General features: G+C 41.6%; 3 protein-coding genes across 3 annotated transcripts; 2 read left to right on the top strand and 1 right to left on the bottom strand.

The window, feature by feature from the left end:
• Positions 1–444: 444 nt before the first annotated feature.
• LOC128866968 (coilin) lies at positions 445–3,199 on the top strand. The gene is made up of 5 exons (XM_054108040.1): positions 445–721; positions 776–1,248; positions 1,319–2,385; positions 2,447–2,552; positions 3,019–3,199. Exons 1-5 carry the CDS (start codon positions 501–503, stop codon positions 3,141–3,143), a joined length of 1,992 nt encoding a protein of 663 aa, XP_053964015.1. The 5' UTR covers positions 445–500; the 3' UTR covers positions 3,144–3,199.
• Positions 3,175–4,404, bottom strand: LOC128866969 (mediator of RNA polymerase II transcription subunit 30). Its single transcript, XM_054108041.1, has one exon. The coding sequence runs from the start codon at positions 4,293–4,295 to the stop codon at positions 3,273–3,275; it is 1,023 nt and encodes a 340-aa protein (XP_053964016.1). The 5' UTR covers positions 4,296–4,404; the 3' UTR covers positions 3,175–3,272.
• Positions 4,405–5,105: 701 nt separating this feature from the next.
• Positions 5,106–17,205, top strand: LOC128866511 (phosphatidylinositol 3-kinase catalytic subunit type 3). Its single transcript, XM_054107315.1, has 7 exons — positions 5,106–5,317; positions 5,373–5,994; positions 6,074–6,169; positions 9,050–10,112; positions 15,743–16,016; positions 16,087–16,448; positions 16,509–17,205. The coding sequence occupies exons 1-7, from the start codon at positions 5,244–5,246 to the stop codon at positions 16,952–16,954; spliced, it is 2,937 nt and encodes a 978-aa protein (XP_053963290.1). The 5' UTR covers positions 5,106–5,243; the 3' UTR covers positions 16,955–17,205.
• The last annotated feature ends 1,563 nt before the right edge of the window (positions 17,206–18,768 follow it).

The following is an 18,768-nucleotide window of genomic DNA, read 5'->3' as shown; positions in this document are numbered from 1 at the left end:
GTTAATTTCCATTCAATTTGCAAGCATTCATTTTTACGCACACTCTCTTATCACAGATTTTTCCGTATAAAAATGCAAGAAAACTGCATTTGGAAGCTTTATATTCATTTGTGCTTTCATAATTTAACACATGGAACTTCGTTTTTATTAGTTAATTAAGTTTAAATCTCACAAATCATAATATTACCAAGCCATTCACTGAATTTTTACAAACTGCTTGTTTTGTATTGTATTGGAAAGGAGCCTAATGTCAGGCTTGTCGAAATCGCGAGAAATAAAGTAACTGTTTTGGAAAGACGTTCCTTCTGTATTCAAATCGCCTTGATAGAATAAAGTATTCAATTCTTTTTGCCTTGAATAAAGCAAACACAATTGAAGTTCGCCGAACAGATGTCTGCCGGAATTTTCGCGGCCTTTATTGTGATTTGTTTTTGAAAACTTAGAAAAAAGTATTTGTTTTGACTGTTTATTTGTTAAGTTTGTGCCGATTAGTGTGGAAAATGAAGAAATTTCCTGTGAAAATAAATCTTTCAAGTTTTTTCGAAGATGAAAGAAAATACGTTATGCTTCTGGTAGATCCACAATGGAAAAGCGTGGAATATTTGCAACAACGTGTGGAACAAATATTTGACGTTCGTCCTGTGCATTTCCTCACAAATGATAACCTTTTTATTCCCCCACAAGAATCCATTGAAGTATTAGAATTTGCAGAATCACTTAAGTAAGGAAGTCACATCGGAATTAAGATGAAATGTAATGAGTAAAATTATTACAGGGCTTTCATTCCGAAACATGCAGTCGAGGAATCTCGTCGACGTTCAAAGCAATTTCGGAAGCCGGAAATTGAAAACGCATTTACTATTAACGCAGATGAATCGCCGATTGAGAAAGATTTAGTTAAGAAGAGAAAATATACTTTGGGTACGGAGATCTTAAGTAGTTCCACTCCAAGCAGCAAAAAAAAATCAAAATGTGCCCCAGCTGCACTGCCTAGTTCTTCAACGCCATTCTCTAACGAATCGCAAGAAATCACAAGTACTAATGAACAATGCAGTTTGCCAAGCAATGGTACGACAGCGCTTCGAGATCGAAATCATGGTAACCTTAATGTGAGCAATCGCAAAATCTCGTATTCAGATGTAGTAGAAAATCAGATTGAAACAATTAATGAAGAACTAGATAAATCGATACGAAAACGCAAGCGAAAACAAGCTCGCAAAATAGCGGAGCAAAACAATGGCGTTAATGGTAATGTAATTTTGTTATATATATGTTTTAAAATAAATATTATGTATTTTCTATTCAAATTTTTTTATAGTAAATTCAATAACTTTGCTGCCGGATATACCTTCTTCAACTTTTGTTAACAACTCAAAATTAATGGGGAACAATTCTCATATACTGTTCTCTGATGATTCGATGGTCTTAGAAACTACAAAGGATAAAAAACTAACTATAGATAATAATACTTCGATTATTCGTAAACAAATTAAATCGCCAAAATTGGTTTTTAAATGCAATTTAGATGATGATATTGAAGTTCAAAAGCCATTGGTTTCCCCCTTAAAAGTAATCAATAAGAGTAATAAAGCTCCGAAGCGTATCATAGACATCCAAGAAAATATACTTTTGCCCCCAGCCGATATAGATATCTTAACACAAACAAGCCCTGTGAGAGAACCAAGCACCAAATTGGAGCAAAGCAATGCTTCAAATACTTTAAAGGTCACAAATGGGTCACAGAATATCGAAGCTAGAAGTGGTATTGAAACTGAAAATATAGAAAAAGATAGCAACTTGGAATATCCAAAGAATAATATCAATAACGATTTTGAGTCCACAAAAGACTTCACCGAGTTTGGCAATGAGAACAGACAAAGTGACTTAAGCATTACGATCGGTGTAGAGAATCCCAGCGCTTTGGATGCTACAACAAAAGAAAATGAAAACGATTCATATACAGAAAATGTGGAAGAAAATACGCAATCAGACAAAGAAAATGTAATAAAGCCTAAGGAAATTGTAGCCAACAACGTAAAAGACGAAACAGAGAATTTCCGCGCTGCAAATGGTTCGCAAAGCGAGGCAAAAGATGAAAAACTCCAGAAATCGCTAAAAGAAACCTCTACAGCAACGAAAGCTGACACGTCGGAAGGATCTAAGGATTTATCGGCATTAGATGAAAGCAGCGTTATAGACTTGGATGATGAAGACGAAGACGTGATTAATTTAAGTGATGATCAACAATCGTTGTCAATGAATCATAGTGCTAGGCTATCAGAGATCTTAAGAAACAGCATAAGCACAATGGGCGTCGCTGAAATGCTGCCGTTCTGTACGCCGCTCATTGGAATACCCTCGGTAGGCGACATTGTCGTATTTAAGGTGGGTTGATGTGGGTTCTATTTATACACTCATATATCTGAAGTGTTTTTGTTTTCTGCAGTTTAATCGCGGAGTTTTAAGTGAGAAAAGGGATTTATCCGAATTTATAGCTTGTAAATGCGAACATATAAATCGACGCACGAAAGTTCTAAAACTACTTATAATAGGTAAGTTAAAAAAGTAAATATCTGGTATGTCCTACCGCGGCCGCCGAAGCCGAATGGTTGGAAAATCTGTTTCTGATAGCGGTCGACTCTCGGCAGGCAATGGCAAACCTCCGAGTGTATTTTTACCACGATAAAGCTCCTCATAAAAAATATCTGCCGTTCGGAGCAGGCTTAAAACTGCAGGTCCCTCCATTTATGGAACAACATGAAGACGCACGCCACAAATAGGAGGGGAAGCTCGCCAAACATTAAATAATGCTGTAAGCGCCTATTGTATGTATTTATACAAAAAAAGATACATGGTAACGCTAAATTCAACGTTTACCGAAAGAAGACAATCAATCGTTTCTGTTGAAACGACGAATTGAAAATATTTACCTTTCCATTTTTAACTTTTTCGGATGGATTTCATTAGGGATAATACAATGTAATAAATATTTACGGTATATCTTTTTTTTACTTCCAGATTCGAGCCTAGAAAACGATTTCATTCCACCTCAATACATGTACACTACAGATGAATCATTAAATAATACATTTATAAATATAAAGTTACCTGATATGATCGATGCTAAAGTGTTGCAAACATAAAAATTTATTCCTTTAATAAAGTATTCAAAATAAAATATGTGTTTATTGATGTTAAACCTTTTTGTTTTTATTCTACTATAGTAAAAACAAGTATTGACTTAAAGAACAGCAAAAGGACAAATATATATACTATGATCGTCGCATTGCCAACATGGTATTTATTTCCCAGATAATTATACGTGTGCGATCAATTATTTCTCGTAATTGGCGATTTTTTAATCTGACTGTCTCAATAAGTTCCTGGTTTTCTTGTAACGCCTTCCTATATTCATCACATTGCGTAGGTTCATTTCGGTGATCGGGATGTTCCTCCTTGTATGTTATTAAACTCTCAACGTTGGTGTAGTCCATGCCGTGTGGATAACCATCATTACATTTTTCGTAAATGATTCGTACACGTTTAAATAATAATCGTATAGTGCGAAAGTATTCTTGTACCTTTTTTTCAGTATTGTTGTCCCGATTTGCCGTAGGCTGTATAATTTTTAGTGCTGTAAATATTTCCTGAAAACGTGATGTTATGTCTTGGACAGTTTCTTGTCCTAAACGCGACAAAGCCACAATATTTATTTCTTTATGCGGATTTGGCTGCGAAATGGCTAACATGTTGTTGCTAGTCGTCGTTGTGGTATGTGGCGTAGAGTGTTGTGAATGCATTATTCCCGCAAGGTTAGCCTGTGGAATCTGTGTCTGCTGTTGTTGCACTGACATCGCCATTTGCTGCTGTTGCTGAGAGTGCTGCATTATATTACCCGTAGGGACAGTACCAACACCCGGCCCTGCACCACCCACACCTATCATGCCGGAACCTACTGTCCCACCACCCTGCACCATTTGCACATGTTGTTGCATCTGCTGTTGCTGTTGCATGTTCATTGGCGTGTTCATTAAATTTCCGCTCATGCCCATGCCACTTGATAACTGTTGCTGTTGAGGGTGATATCCCCCCATCGGCATAATACCGCCACTACCTACACCTATTTGTCCACCAGTTCCTCCTCCGACCATTCCATTCTGTCCCATGTTCCCGGCACCCATTTGATTCATGGTATTTATCATTTGAGGAGACTGCTGTTGTTGTTGTTGTGGATTAAATTGACCGCGATGACCACCAAGTGGGCTATTATAACCACTAGGATACTGCCCAGACATTTTACAATATCATAAAACACTTTTCGAGTATTTAAAATAAGAGGTATGAATAAGTAAATGCAATATAAACAAAAGTGAATACGGACTATAAAAATCGATAACAGTTGAACGTCGATTTACGATTCTTAGTGGATTTCAGTGCTACTATCATCCAAGGATGATAGATTACGAGGTTAGCTGTGGTGAGAAGACAAACCAAAACCACTTCAAAAACGTAGAATAAAAATACATACTTTCGCACATTTGGATTCACCGTATTCTAAAAAAACCGCTGCCATGGCATGAGCATTTGTTGTGTTGATTTTTTTCGTATATCACTAGCCCAAGCTACATTTTGTTATATGCATCCTACGTGACGTCAGTCCATCAGCTGATTCTGTCGAATTCGCATCTTTTCCAGCCATGTTTACTTAAATATCAGCTGTTTATGGTTACGGCATGACTAATCGACAAATGATGTATTGTTTTGGCTATGCCGTTCTGGCTACAGCACCACTAATTGCAGCTGTGGCAGAGTACATATGGCATCAATTATACAAACGGAGGATTGACGAATTTTTTTTTACACCTAGAAAGAGCTTCTAGAGCTTTTGAAATTATATTCAATCGATTTCTCAAAAAGTATAGAAGTACAATATATTTAGATACATATACTACAACTTTATGGTTCGCATTTTTTTTCAAAGTGAAGTTTGAAACAATGTTACGGTAGCTATCAACTATGTTTTTAACTCAGGTTCAAAACAATCCTCCTCGTGTATGCCGTGCTTTACGTTCTCAGTCTATACATTGATGAAACACTTTTTAGATGAATGCTGGCATCACTGGAGAAAAGGCGAACAGCTGACGTTAGTGATATTGTGAAAAACACAAAAGTGTAAAAACGTATTATTTTGGAAGTGTAAATGGAATTAACTTAGGACAACTATTTCCACAAAGAATTCAAACATGAATCAATTACCGGACGACCATTTTCGTTACATCTACAGCTCCTCCTTGCACGAGCAAATACAAATAAAAGTGTAAGTAAATCTGAGATTTTAGAAACGGCTTGAAAATAGTATGTTTTTATTGCAGAGGAACATTAGAAGGCAAAAAACGGCAACCAGACTACGAGAAACTGCTTGAAGATCCCATTTTACGTTTTTCCGGTCTTTATGCAGAAGAATGTCCTGCTTTTCAAATTCGCTTACAAGTATTCAACAAAAACCGGCCATATTGTTTGCCAGTAACCACATCCTATAAAGCCTTCAACAAACGTTGGAGTTGGAATGAATGGGTGACGCTACCTTTACAATTTTCTGATCTACCACGCACCGCCATGTTGGCTCTAACCATCCTCGATTGTGCTGGCGCAGGAAAAACAACTGTAATAGGTGGCACAGCAATTTCGTTATTTGGGAAGAACGGTTTGTTTCGCCAGGGCATGTTCGACTTGCGAGTGTGGTTAGGTGTCGAGGGAGATGGCAGCTATCCATCTAAAACGCCTGGTAAAGGAAAAGATTCCTCAAAATCACAGATGCAACGGTTGGGCAAACTTGCAAAGAAACATCGTAATGGACAGATGCATAAAGTCGATTGGTTGGATCGACTGACATTTCGAGAAATTGAATTGATAAATGAACGTGAGAAGCGCATGTCAGATTATATGTATCTAATGATAGAGTTTCCCACCGCAGTGTTTCAAGAGTATTATAATGTAAGTAAATGAAATGAACTATTCTATCCTATTCTTGTACTGGCCATTGACACTAAAAACATTTCTTGTTTTTTTTCAGTATTCCATTGTTTATTTTGAGCCAGAAGGCGATAAAAGTCATAAAATACTGTTTAAACCGAAATTAGTGACTGTACCAGATTCAGACATTTTGCAGGTAAGTAAAGGATGCAACTTATTTGAGAATTAGTATCCCATAGTAGTTGTTTTTGTAGTATTGTAGTAAGTACCCTGCAAGAACAGTGACCGCCATTTGAGCAATCATATGATGATCTCTGTTGATGAAAGTACTCAATAGTGCTCAGAGCAAAGTCTCTCACATTCCTAATACCAATGTGAAAAGGTTGCGTGTGATTTTGCATCTTCCTCTAACTTATGGGTTTTGTTGGCAAATTAAACATGTGCTATACCTATGCTTCTCACTCTAATGATCCTTTGTAGTCAACGAATGTCATTCGTCAAACTGAATGCTACATGGCCACCTTGTATTACCCGATCAAATAATTCCTGGTCCGTTATTTCCCTCTTTTCACCGTTCTGAAAAATTGAATTTTTATAATTTTTCTTGATCGATTTCCGATGCTGTGAGCACCCGCGCCCTTTAGGTCTCACATTATTGTAATAGCTTATATCCAGAACAACAATATTGAAAGCATGTGCGTATGAATTAGTAAAAAAAATGTGTTTGGATTAGTTTTCATCATCCAATTCTTGTAGGACTTGCATAAGTATATAGTAGTAGGAACTCTCTGATTACGTCATTGTATTTAAGATGACAATGAGAAAATATAAGATTATGGATGAGAGAGGGTAAATTGAAATTGAGAAATATAAGTTCAATGTGACAAAATGTGAAAGTATAAAAATGTATTGGAAATACATATGACATTTGAGCTGGAAACTCCTGGGCCTAATAAAGAAAACACGTTTTGTTTAAAATTAGCTTTATTCGTCAATGTAATTTCCATCAAGAGCAACGCAATCATTCTAGTGCCGCTCTAACACTTCAATATCACTTTTATGAAACGATTTATCTTTTGCCCCAAAATAGGCCTCAGTTTCAGCGATAGCCTCTTCATTCGAACGAAATTTTTTACCGGCGAGCATTTTTGTAGGTCTGCGAACAGCCAGTAGTCGCTGGGACCCAAATCCGGTGCATACGGTGGATGTGGGAGCAATTCGAAGTTCAATTCATGTAGTTTTGTCATTGTTTTGATTAACTTGTGCCTTGATGAAATAAAATGAGGAGCAAACACGGCACACACTTTGAACAAAACTTTCTCATAATCATAATTTTTTTCGAGTTTGTCTGTACGGATCTTTCATTCTTCGGCTATTGAAATGTGCGCAGTCGTAGCACAGCCGCAGCATATTTTTATTGCTGTAGCTATTATGCTGCCAGTTTTTCAAACTCAAAATATGCCAACCCCATTTTGTGTCTGTGTAAAGTATTTGCATATACTAGATACTCTGAATTTTATTTATTTATTCATTTATTTATTTAATCAACAAACAAGAGGCTTGCAGACTATTACATAGGTATATACAAATTAACACCTTATGACAAGAGTCTTATAAGTCACTTCTTAAAAGTAAACTTAGAGTAAGAGAAATCAAAGACTAAGAAGAAGAATACGCATTAAATTGAGCTAGCGTCCTTCTAAAAGGAGCATTAATTCCATAAACAGTTTCAGCAATACCCACAAAAAACAATTCAATACAACGGAAAGAGCGTGAGGGAACATTAAAATTTATTTTATTGAGCAGATACGGACAATCTATTGAGCCCGTACAAATATCGACGACACAACACATCGGCAAGAGAACACGCCTAGTCTCTAAAGACATTAGATTTATTAATAAGCAACGCGACCGATAAGACGGAATGGGATCAACGAATTTCATCGAGCACAACGCACAAAAGCTCTTTGAACAGACTCTAATCTATTAATATAGACTGCATGAAACGGTCCCCAAACTTATACCGCGTATTCTAACTGGGACCGAACGAAGGACGAGTACAACAGTTTGAGAGTATAGGGATCAGAAAACGAAAAACTATTCCGACGAATAAAAGCTAACATTGCGAATAATTTAGAAAGAATAAAGTTTATTTGTTCATTATAGTACTTCTCGTACAACCTTGAAGAGCTTTATCGAGCTCATTCTGTACTTATTATGACAACACGTGTGGGAAAAATATGATGCATTATTGAAAATTTTAGTTCTAAAATGTCTTGTTAGTGTTGGCTGAAGAAGCTTGTGTTTTTTGGCTTTCTATAACGGGATTTAAGCTTACGTTTTTTATTTATTTTGTTTTTTGGTTCTAACGACATCAAAGTATTGCCGCAAAATAATGCGTTATTGTTTTTAATCTTATGTTTCTCCAAAGTAGTTGTTGTTTCTAAGTGATTTTCAACTGTCTGCCGACATTCCGACCATCGGTTGCTCTTTGGGGTGTGAAAGAATAGAATAACGAAATACCAGTGCTGTTCAAAATAAAATAAACAATTACTAAACATCTTGCGTTGAACGGCAAGGCTAGCCGACGGCATCGATTTTCTCAATGTGTCGATAGGGACAGTTCACAAATAAACTGGACTGTCTTAATTAAGTACACACACCCGTGCCAATATCTTAGGTCATAGCTTCGCACGCTTTCGCAAAGTGATCTAAGAAACGCAGACATTTTTTATTACAGTCGTTGAGAGTTTTTTATGGGCATGTCTGCATTTCTTTGAACTGTGTAAAAAGAACAAAACCACTTCAAATTGCTAGTAGTCTAGAAAACTGCTGTGCTTAAAATCAAGAGACTTTAAATTTAAATTTAAAATTTGTGCATTATGTAGAATTCGGAAGTTTTTTGCTCACCTAGGGTGGCATCTGAAAAAGTTTCTGCTTCGATTACAGTTTAAGTCTTGTTTTAAGAAATGGAATTTGAGATTAAAAAAATTATTTTCCGCTCTACGAGTAATACAAAACAGTTATCCAGGTTTTATACACTTTCATGAAAAAAATGTTCTCTTTTACCTTTCAGGAGAATTTGGTCGAACGAAAGCATCATCGCCTGGCACGTTCCGAACGCTCACGCATTTCTGACCGAGATGCAAAGCCCACTGCTGTTATACGTAACCAGTTGCACACCATTGTGTACCGCTATCCACCAACATGTGTACTGAGCAGTGAAGAACAGGATCTATTATGGAAATTCCGATTTTATTTATGTTCACATCGCAAAGCTTTAACGAAATTTCTCAAATGTATCAATTGGGAGATTCAGCACGAAGTAATGCAGGCACTTTCGCTGCTAGCCAAATGGGAACCAATGGATGTAGAGGACGCATTGGAGCTGCTCAGTCCGGTTTTTACACATCCAGGTGTAAGGCGCTATGCCATCAGTCGATTGGCCCAGGCCCCAGATGAAGATCTGCTACTTTACTTATTGCAACTGGTTCAAGCTTTAAAGTACGAAAATTTCGATGACATCGTAGAATTGCACAAACGTATATTTCCCGATCACGATGTTGTACGTTCTTTAGACGGCAGTTCTACTATCTTAGATCCGAATTCGATTTGTTCGGATTCAAGTGGGGGTGTATCTTCAGTAATTGCAGTAGGTGGCGCTGGACCACAACGCGGAATTGCGGCATCAGTTCTACAACGACCTACGATACAACCAGAAATGCCCGCACCACGCATATCCACATCAGTCGGGCCAACATCAACATCCAACTCAATAACAGGAGCAGCAAGCTCATTACAAAATTCCATTTCAACAGCATCTTCAGTTGTAACCGCTGGTGGCAGTGGGGGTGGAGATGACAATTTGATAAATAATTCCTGTGTAGCTTCTGCTATTTCAGACGCCACCAATACATTGACTAGCGAATACAATGCCGCTGGGCCACTGAAAAATGATCCTGGAGATCTCTGTACATTCCTCATACAACGAGCATGCAAGAATCCAACACTCGCTAACTACCTTTACTGGTATTTATCTATTGAGGTGGAAGACCATGAGTCGATACGTAAGCAAGATGAACGAGTGCATGATATGTACGTGATGGTGTTGCGAATGTTCCTTAGGGTTATAGAAACTGGTGAGTATCATTTATGCTTTCGGACAAATCATCGTTTTAAAAGTTAAAGTTAATTACAGCACCCGCTACAATCATTAATATATATTTAAATGATTAATCTGTTGTTTAGTCGCCAAATATTGATTACGTTTAAATTCGAAAGTAAAATTGTTAAAGACTGTCGGGGACGCGTTGACTGAGTTCATGTGATTTGTTTTCTTAAGTCACAAAACGCTTATGAGTAATAAGGTATCTTTTCCACCACAAAACTTGTACAATCCAAGACCATTTAAATTATGTTATGTATGTATACAGCAGATCTTTCCAGAAATGTTTGAGAAATGTATGCTGTTACAACAAATTCAATAACCTCCTTCTTCTTGATTGGCGCGATAACAGCTTGCGCGATTTTGGCCAAGTTTAAAAATCGCGCCAGTCATTTCTATCTCGTGCTACCCAGTGCAAGTTGGGCACACCAAGTGAAACCGAATTCTTCTTCACCTGATATTTCCAACGCAGAGGATGCCTTTCTCTTCGTCTGCTACCAACGGCTAGCACGGCATCGAATACTTTCAAAGCCGGAGCGTTTGTATTCATTCGGACGATATGACCCAGCCAACGAAGACGCACTGGATCTTTATTCGCTGCGCTATGTCTATTCCGTAGAGCTCATGCAGCCAATGTGCAACGTCGCCAACGTGCAAAAGTCCAAACATCTTCCGCAGAATATGTCTCTCAAACACTCCAAGGGACGCCTCATCGGATGTTGTCATCGTCTAAGCATCTGCGCCAAACGTTAGAACGGGCATGATGAGAGCCTTGTAGAGTGTTAGTTGTGTTCTTCGAGAGAGGACTTCACTACGACTTAGTACAAAGTAGCACTTGTTGGCAAGAGAGATTCTCCGTTGGATTTCAAATCTGACATTTTTATCGGTGTTAATGCTGGGTCCTAGATAAACGCAACGTTGCGGTAGCGTAGAACCAACTGTCGTGGAAAAGGTCGTCGGACTTTATAAGTTTGGACTTTTTTCTGTGAGGCGATCTCAAAGATGGGACTCTCATTCCCATGGCAGCCGGTTCTACGTTACCGGAATGACTCGGGTTTTTATTCCCGACCAAGGGCTGCCGCCCCAGTACACTAGCCCTGTCTAGTGTATCGTATATCACCCCACCCCTTACGTCACAGGAGCAAACTCCCGCAGCTAACCTGCTCCAAATACTTCTCCTCAGGGCTGGTGTCGAATCCAACCCTGGGCCAGAGGTATTCTACTGCTGCGTCTGCCATCAACGGCTCCACCCGAACTCCACCTCGGTTAGGTGCAATAAGTGCAACGGGTGGAGCCACCTTAAGACCTGCTCAGGCCTTAAGTCGCACAGGGAGTGGTCCACACGGTATGTGGCTACTACACGGCTACTACACCCCCTGATAGGCCGGCACTACCAACCGCCACCACAACCCACACCTCCACGGTGAGGAGCCTATCGGAGCAACACAACTCCCCTTTAACCCCTCCTATCCCTTCCTGCTCCAACCCCAGTGCGGGGACAAACCAGCAGCTCCTGGTCCCCCGTACAGTCTGTTCCGTGTGTCAGACCGTAATACCTCGGAATCTGGTATCAGTCCAGTGCAATTCCTGCAATGGCTGGTGCCATTTTCGGAGATGTTCCGGCCTGCGCACCACCCGTGAGTGGACAACTGCCTACGTTGCCCCCTGCTGCAGAGCTCTGCACCCACTACCTCCCCCGGAGGAGCGGCCGCCCACCACCATCAGTCCGCAAAAACCACAGTGGATTGCACAGCAGGTCCAACGTAGACAACCCCACGCGTCCCTCACCCCCCGGATTACACTGACCTCACCGAGAAGCTTCAAGCTTCTCCAGTTTAACTGCAACGGACTTACGAGTAAGGTCGACGAGATAGTCGACTTTATGAACCGGCACAGTATCAAGATAGCTGCGGTCCAAGAAACAAAGTTGCACGCTAGGTCATCTCTGATCACCAGGGATGGCTATAACGTGCACAGACACGATCGCGAGCGAGACAACGGTGGTGGCCTAGCGTTTATAGTCCACCACACTGTGCAGTATCGTCTTATCGATGAAGGAATCGACCCCAGGGACAGCACCTTAGAATGTCAAGGCATAGCTGTCCGGTCAGGCGATTCCGAGCTCGAAATTTTTAATATATACATACCCCCTGTCACCTGCTGCCCGGCAGGATATCACCCTGATATAGGTGCGCTCATCAGAGGTGAAAACCGATTGGTTGTAGGTGACTTCAACGCGCATCACGATCTTTGGCATTCAAGCCTGCCAAATGATCGTAGGGGACAGCAATTGGCAGAGCAGATAAACGACTCGACATTCAGCACAGTGAACGACGACGCCCCCACCAGGGTAGTGGGCAATTGTAGCAGCTCGCCTGACCTAACAATAGCTAGCGCGGGTCTGATAAATAGCATAACGTGGCGACCTATGCTATCGCTTGCATCAGACCACTTGCCCATTATCGTCTCGATCGAGAGACCTGCCGATTTCGTTTCCGCGAATCACCGGTCCTATTTTAACTTTATAAAAGCTAATTGGGCCGGCTTCACGGAATTCACCGAGGACACCTTCGCCGCTCTTCCCATCCCCACTGATGTGCGCGTCGGCGAACGCGCATTCCGCAAGGTGCTCACAGCTGCTGCGGCTCGCTTCATCCCAGCTGGATGTTATAAGGACATCCGTCCCCACTTCCCAGCAGAAGCAGCCAGTTTAGCAAACGAGCGTGACCACCTACGCCAGGCCGATCCCGGGGATCCCCGCATAAGGGATCTCAATTTGGAGATCCGGCAACTGGTAAATCAACATAAGCGGACTAAATGGGTTGAGCACCTGAAGACTTGTAACCTCACCTCCGGAGTGAGTAAGCTCTGGTCCACCGTTAGGTCCTTGTCGAACCCGACGAAACACAACGACAAGGTGGCTATCACCTTCAACGGTTGTACTTCGTCGGACCCGAAGAGATGCGCGAGCTATTTTAGCCGGCTCTTTACACTGCATCCTCCGGGCGACAGAACCAAACGTCGTGTTACCAGAAGGCTGCACAAACTGACGAACGACAGTGCGCCACTTACTTTCTCCGGTGATGAGGTTCAGGGGGCCATCAACAAGTCGAAATCTTCGAAAGCCATTGGCCCTGACGGACTTAACGCGCTGATGCTGAAGCATCTGGGACCCCTGGGAGTAGGATACCTCACAAGGGTCTTCAATTTGTCTCTGGCCACTCTCATCATCCCTGACAAGTGGAAAGCAGGGAGAGTGGTCCCACTATTGAAACCTGGGAAACCCGCCAACCAAGGGGAGTCTTATCGGCCGATAACTCTCCTTTCCCCAGTAGTGAAGACACTTGAAGCCCTCCTACTCCCACTCTTCACGACCCACCTGGCCCCAGCCCCACATCAGCACGGATTCCGACGAGTGCACAGCACCACCACGGCACTCACCGCCATAAACGCCCAGATAAATCGCGGGCTTAACCAAAACCGCCCCTGCGAGAGGACTGTCCTAGTAGCGTTGGACCTAAAGAAGGCTTTCGATACAGTCAGCCATTCCACGCTACTAGATGATATTTATCAGTCGACACTCCCGCCAGGGCTGAAGAGGTGGTCCGCGAACTACCTGAGCGGTCGGCACTCGTCAGTGATTTTTCGAGATCAAATGTCAAAGCAGAGGAAGATTAAGCAAGGCGTACCGCAGGGTGGTGTCCTTTCACCCTTGCTTTTTAACTTCTACATCTCGAAGCTCCCCCAACCACCAGCGGGAGTTTCCCTGATCTCATACGCTGACGACTGCACGATAATGGCGTCGGGCAATGACATCGATGGCCTGTGTTCCAAAGTGAACAACTACCTCACCGACCTTTCTCGCTTTTTCACTGCGAGGAATCTCCAACTTTCCCCCACTAAGTCCACGGCGACCCTTTTCACCACCTGGACAAAGGAGGTCAAGCTGTCCCTTAAGGTAAAAGTCGACGACACACCAATTCCGACTGTGAATAACCCCAAAATTTTGGGTGTAACCTTTGACAGCTTGCTCTCCTTCTCTGCGCACACAACCGCAATTGCCACTAAAGTCCAAAATCGCAACAAGGTCCTCAAATCGCTGGCCGGCAGCACTTGGGGCAAGGACAAAGAACTGTTGCTTTCGACATTTAAGGCAATTGGCCGGCCGGTTCTAAACTATGCTGCGCCTGTCTGGTCGCCTGGCACTAGTGATTCGCAGTGGATAAAGCTTCAGACATGTCAGAATACCGCCATTCGGACAGCGACCGGGTGCCTCCTGATGTCACCCATACAACACCTGCACAACGAGGCACAAATGCTCCCAGTCGCGGAGCACAACAAACTGCTCAGCAAGCAGTTCCTGCTGGGGTGTTACCGCAGGTTTCACCCCTGCAGACACCTGCTTGAGCCTGAGCCGCCTCCCAGGCACGTCAGGAGACACCTCCTCGACTACGCTGACGAACTCCAGGACAAAACTGACCGAGACCTACTGGACCGGACAGTATTCAGACAGTCAATAAACGACATTCACCGGGAGTCCGTTACCACCTTCATGAACTCCCGTCCCGTGAATGCCGTAATCGGAGTCCAACCACCACCCATTGCAGATGAAGAGCTCCAGCTTCCCCGTGAGACTCGTGTAACATTGGCACAATTACGTTCTGGATATTGTAGCAGGTTAAACTCCTACTTATCCAGAATTGACCCCGACATACCAAACACATGTCCGGCATGTGAAGGTACCCCGCACGACACTAACCACCTCTTCACATGCCCCCTTAATCAGACTCATCTAACCCCCCTCTCCCTCTGGACCCAACCCGTCGAAACAGCATGTTTCCTGGGCCTACCCCTAGATGAGCTAGACGAAGACGACAGATGATATACCCACACTGACAGGGCTAACTATGCTGTTAAAACAACAACAACAACATGGGACTCATCTAACCCCCCTCTCCCTCTGGACCCAACCTGTCGAAACAGCATGTTTCCTGGGTCTACCCCTAGATGAGCTAGACGAAAATGACCGGTGATATGCCTACACTGCCAGGGCTACCTATGCTGTTAAAACAACAACAACAACATATGGGATCTATCTGAATAAGCTAGAAAGTATTGTAGCTTTGAAAGAAACCATTCTGTGCGAATTTGTCAATCAATAAACAGATAACGATAACAACTTTTCAAATGAAACTGGAACTATATAGAAATAAAAAGGAATTGACGCTTACACTTCTGTTAGGTGTTTGGCTGAGCTCCTCCTCTTATTTGTAGTGTGCGTCTTCATGTTGTTCAACAAATGTAGGGGAATACAGTTTTAAGCCGACTCCGAACGGCGAATTTTCATGACAGAAATACACTCGGAGGTTTGCCATTGCCTGCCGGGAGGCGACCGCTATTAGAATAAAACTTTTTCTATCGCTTTGCTGTTTCATGCATGATGATTTGAACCTGCGCACTCCCGAATGGTAGTCACGCACCAACCATATGGACACTGCGGCCGAACTAGAAATACCCTGTATAAATAAATGTATTTTTAAGTGTAGAATAAACAACATATTTAACAGTTATTTATAAGGTATGGATTACTTATATCTTCCGCAGGCAATTTTCAATTGCGAAGTATTTGGCATAATTTGAAAAAGCAGCAAATTTTAATAGATGAACTCGTTAAATTGGTCAAAACCGTGGCCAAAGAGCCAGGCAATCGCAACAAGAAAACCGAAAAGTTTCAGAAGCTACTATCCGATACGGACACGTTTAAAATAAACTTTACTGGCTTCGACCCACGACCATTTCCATTGGATCCAGAAATTTATATCACCAGAATTGTACCATCGAAAACCTCACTCTTCAAGAGCGCGCTAATGCCCGCAAAGTAAGTGCTGATGTTCAATTTAAGGTTAATTTAATAATTGAGCTTCTCTTCTTTTATTTAACTTTTTCAGGTTGACTTTCGTTACTACTATTGCCAAACATGAATATGTAGCCATTTTCAAACATGGCGACGATCTTCGCCAGGACCAACTAATACTTCAAATGATTACATTAATGGATAAACTTTTGCGGCGTGAGAATCTGGATTTAAAATTGACGCCTTATAAGGTGCTGGCCACCAGTTCAAAGCATGGCCTATTACAATACATTGATTCATACACTGTTGCCGATGTGTTGGCGCGGGAAGGCAGCATACACAACTTTTTCCGCAAGCACAATCCTTGCGAAAATGGGCCGTACGGCATTACAGCAGAGACTATGGATACGTATATTAAAAGCTGTGCTGGTTACTGTGTAATAACATATTTACTAGGTAAGAATTCAATATATACGGACATTATATACATATACTTATACTTTTGATTTATGACAGGTGTTGGCGATCGTCACTTAGATAACTTGCTTCTAACCACCAATGGTAAATTGTTCCACATCGATTTCGGCTACATATTGGGACGTGATCCGAAGCCTATGCCTCCACCCATGAAGCTAAGCAAAGAGATGGTGGAGGCTATGGGAGGTGTCAGCTCGGATCATCATCATGAATTCAGGAAATTGTGTTATACAGCATTTTTGCACTTACGGCGTCACGCCAACGTTATGCTGAATCTGTTTTCGCTGATGGTAGACGCCTCCGTGCCGGATATAGCGCTTGAGCCGGATAAGGCTGTGAAAAAAGTAGAGGACAATTTGCAGTTGGGTCTAACAGACGAGGAGGCGGTGCAACATCTCCAATCCCTACTAGACGTATCAATTACAGCAGTTATGCCAGCTTTAGTGGAACAAATTCACAAATTAGCTCAGTATTGGCGAAAGTAAAAGCCATTGGCGGAGAACTCGGAAAATGTTTGGTGTGAAAAATATTTTTGTGAGTAAATAGCCAAGAGTATGAAAATCAAATGTTGTCAAAGCATTAAATATTACATTATTTTTAGAGTATCCATAATATTAGTGGGTAAAAAGTTTTATTTAGACAAATTTAATAATGCAAACATGTAATTTCATTAATCATACACACACGTACATTATTAACAAATAAAAAGCCTTATTATAATGTGAAAATAAAAATAAAATAAAATTAGCGTTGAAGAGTAATAATTGATTTGATAAGCCATGAACTTGCAAGAAGAACGACGCTAAAGTTTTTTTCAAATTGCGTTCGCTCATCGGACACCTATAAAGTGCGGCTCTATAATACATCTATAGACACGTACGGGTAGATCACCGAGGAAGGTGCCGGGGTGAGTTTCAGCGGAGCGGTGAAAAAATCCTCGGAAGTGCTAGGCTAGAATACAAATATATTTCAAACGGAAGTCTACGTAGTATAAAGGGACGCCACTGTAACAACAGAAGCATACTGACAGCCAAGCAGCAATCAGGGCTGTCAACTCTTCACAGGTTTCATCACAACTGGTGCTGGAATGTCTATATAAGCTAAATATCTTAGGCCAGACCAACCAGATACGTATCCTATGCGTTAAAGAGCATATATGAATTACTGGGAACGAAATAGTAGATCAATTATGAAGGAAAGGATCGACCTGCCCATTTATAGGACCAGAGCCATATTGTTAGAGAGATAACTTCTCCCTTATTTAAAAAGTAGAGGAAAGACAAAAAAGATCATACTGGGATAATCTACCGTAGCTACGGTCTGGATGGTCTTTCATGAAGTTCCTGCTTATCCATATAGAAACCCAAAGGAAAAAAATGTAGACGTATGTTGTTGAATGATCTAGGCGGGCAATAAAACCATGGTTTGAGAAAATTACCTGACCAAGAAAAACGAGACACACATCCGTAATCTACTACCCAGAATCAGAACTTAACATTTTGCCTAACCAACAAAGACAGCACTCTATAAGACTCTCATCATGTCCGTCCTAACGTATAGCGCAGAAGGTTGGGCGACGACGATGCCTGAGGCGTCCCTTTGAGTGTTTAAGAGAAATATTATGTGGAAGATTTTTGGACCCTTGCTCGTTGGTGACAGCGAGTGTCGTACGCGATCGAACACTTAGTATGAGCTTTACGACGACATAGACATAGCGCAGGGAATACATGTCCAGCGGCTTCGTTGGCTGGGTCAAGATGTCCGAATGGATACAAACTCTCCGGCTCTGAAAGTATTCGAAGCGGTACCAACTGGTGGTAGCAGAGGAAGAGGAAAGCCTCCTTTGCGGTAGATAGATCAAGTGGAGAAGGACTTGGTTTCACTTGGTGTGCCCAATTGGCGTCGGTTAGCACGAGAAAGAAACGACTGGCGCGCTTTGTTAAACTCGGCCAAATTCGCGTAAGTGGTTATCGCGCCAAACAAGAAGTGAAGAGGAAGATACTTCACATCTGACTTGTCAATGCCATCTCGAAAGAAAACCAAGGCACCACAGATCTTATTAATGGCATAGCAAAAAAAATTCGAAAACCTTTCGAACATTTTCTAGATTATCATAGGTAATATAAATTAAATGGGCTTGGGAAAGAGAGTAAGTACAAAGAATCGTTTGTTAGCAAAGAGACGGAATGTAAAGCTATTGGCTGGCAATAGTACTGTTGTTGCAGCGTTTGTGTATATTTTATCACGCCAACTGTTGCTGTTGTGCTTTTGTTTTTTATGGCGGTTGTAAGGTACGTCG

Source organism: Anastrepha ludens, chromosome 6 (assembly GCF_028408465.1).
Source record: "Anastrepha ludens isolate Willacy chromosome 6, idAnaLude1.1, whole genome shotgun sequence".
Classification (NCBI taxonomy): Eukaryota; Metazoa; Arthropoda; class Insecta; order Diptera; family Tephritidae; genus Anastrepha; species Anastrepha ludens.
Note: the sequence above shows the minus strand (reverse complement) of the source record. Positions and strands in the feature narration are given on the sequence as shown.

Bases quoted from the DNA above. Each gene is read 5' to 3' on its own strand.
- LOC128866968 (XM_054108040.1), top strand. From the start codon at position 501: ATGAAGAAATTTCCTGTGAAAATAAATCTTTCAAGTTTTTTCGAAGAT. The intron at 2,386-2,446 runs GTGGGTTGATGT...TGTTTTCTGCAG, and splicing joins GCGACATTGTCGTATTTAAG to TTTAATCGCGGAGTTTTAAG. The intron at 2,553-3,018 runs GTAAGTTAAAAA...TTTTACTTCCAG, and splicing joins TCTAAAACTACTTATAATAG to ATTCGAGCCTAGAAAACGAT.
- LOC128866969 (XM_054108041.1), bottom strand. From the start codon at position 4,295: ATGTCTGGGCAGTATCCTAGTGGTTATAATAGCCCACTTGGTGGTCAT.
- LOC128866511 (XM_054107315.1), top strand. From the start codon at position 5,244: ATGAATCAATTACCGGACGACCATTTTCGTTACATCTACAGCTCCTCC. The intron at 10,113-15,742 runs GTGAGTATCATT...TATCTTCCGCAG, and splicing joins CCTTAGGGTTATAGAAACTG to GCAATTTTCAATTGCGAAGT. The intron at 16,017-16,086 runs GTAAGTGCTGAT...TAACTTTTTCAG, and splicing joins AGCGCGCTAATGCCCGCAAA to GTTGACTTTCGTTACTACTA.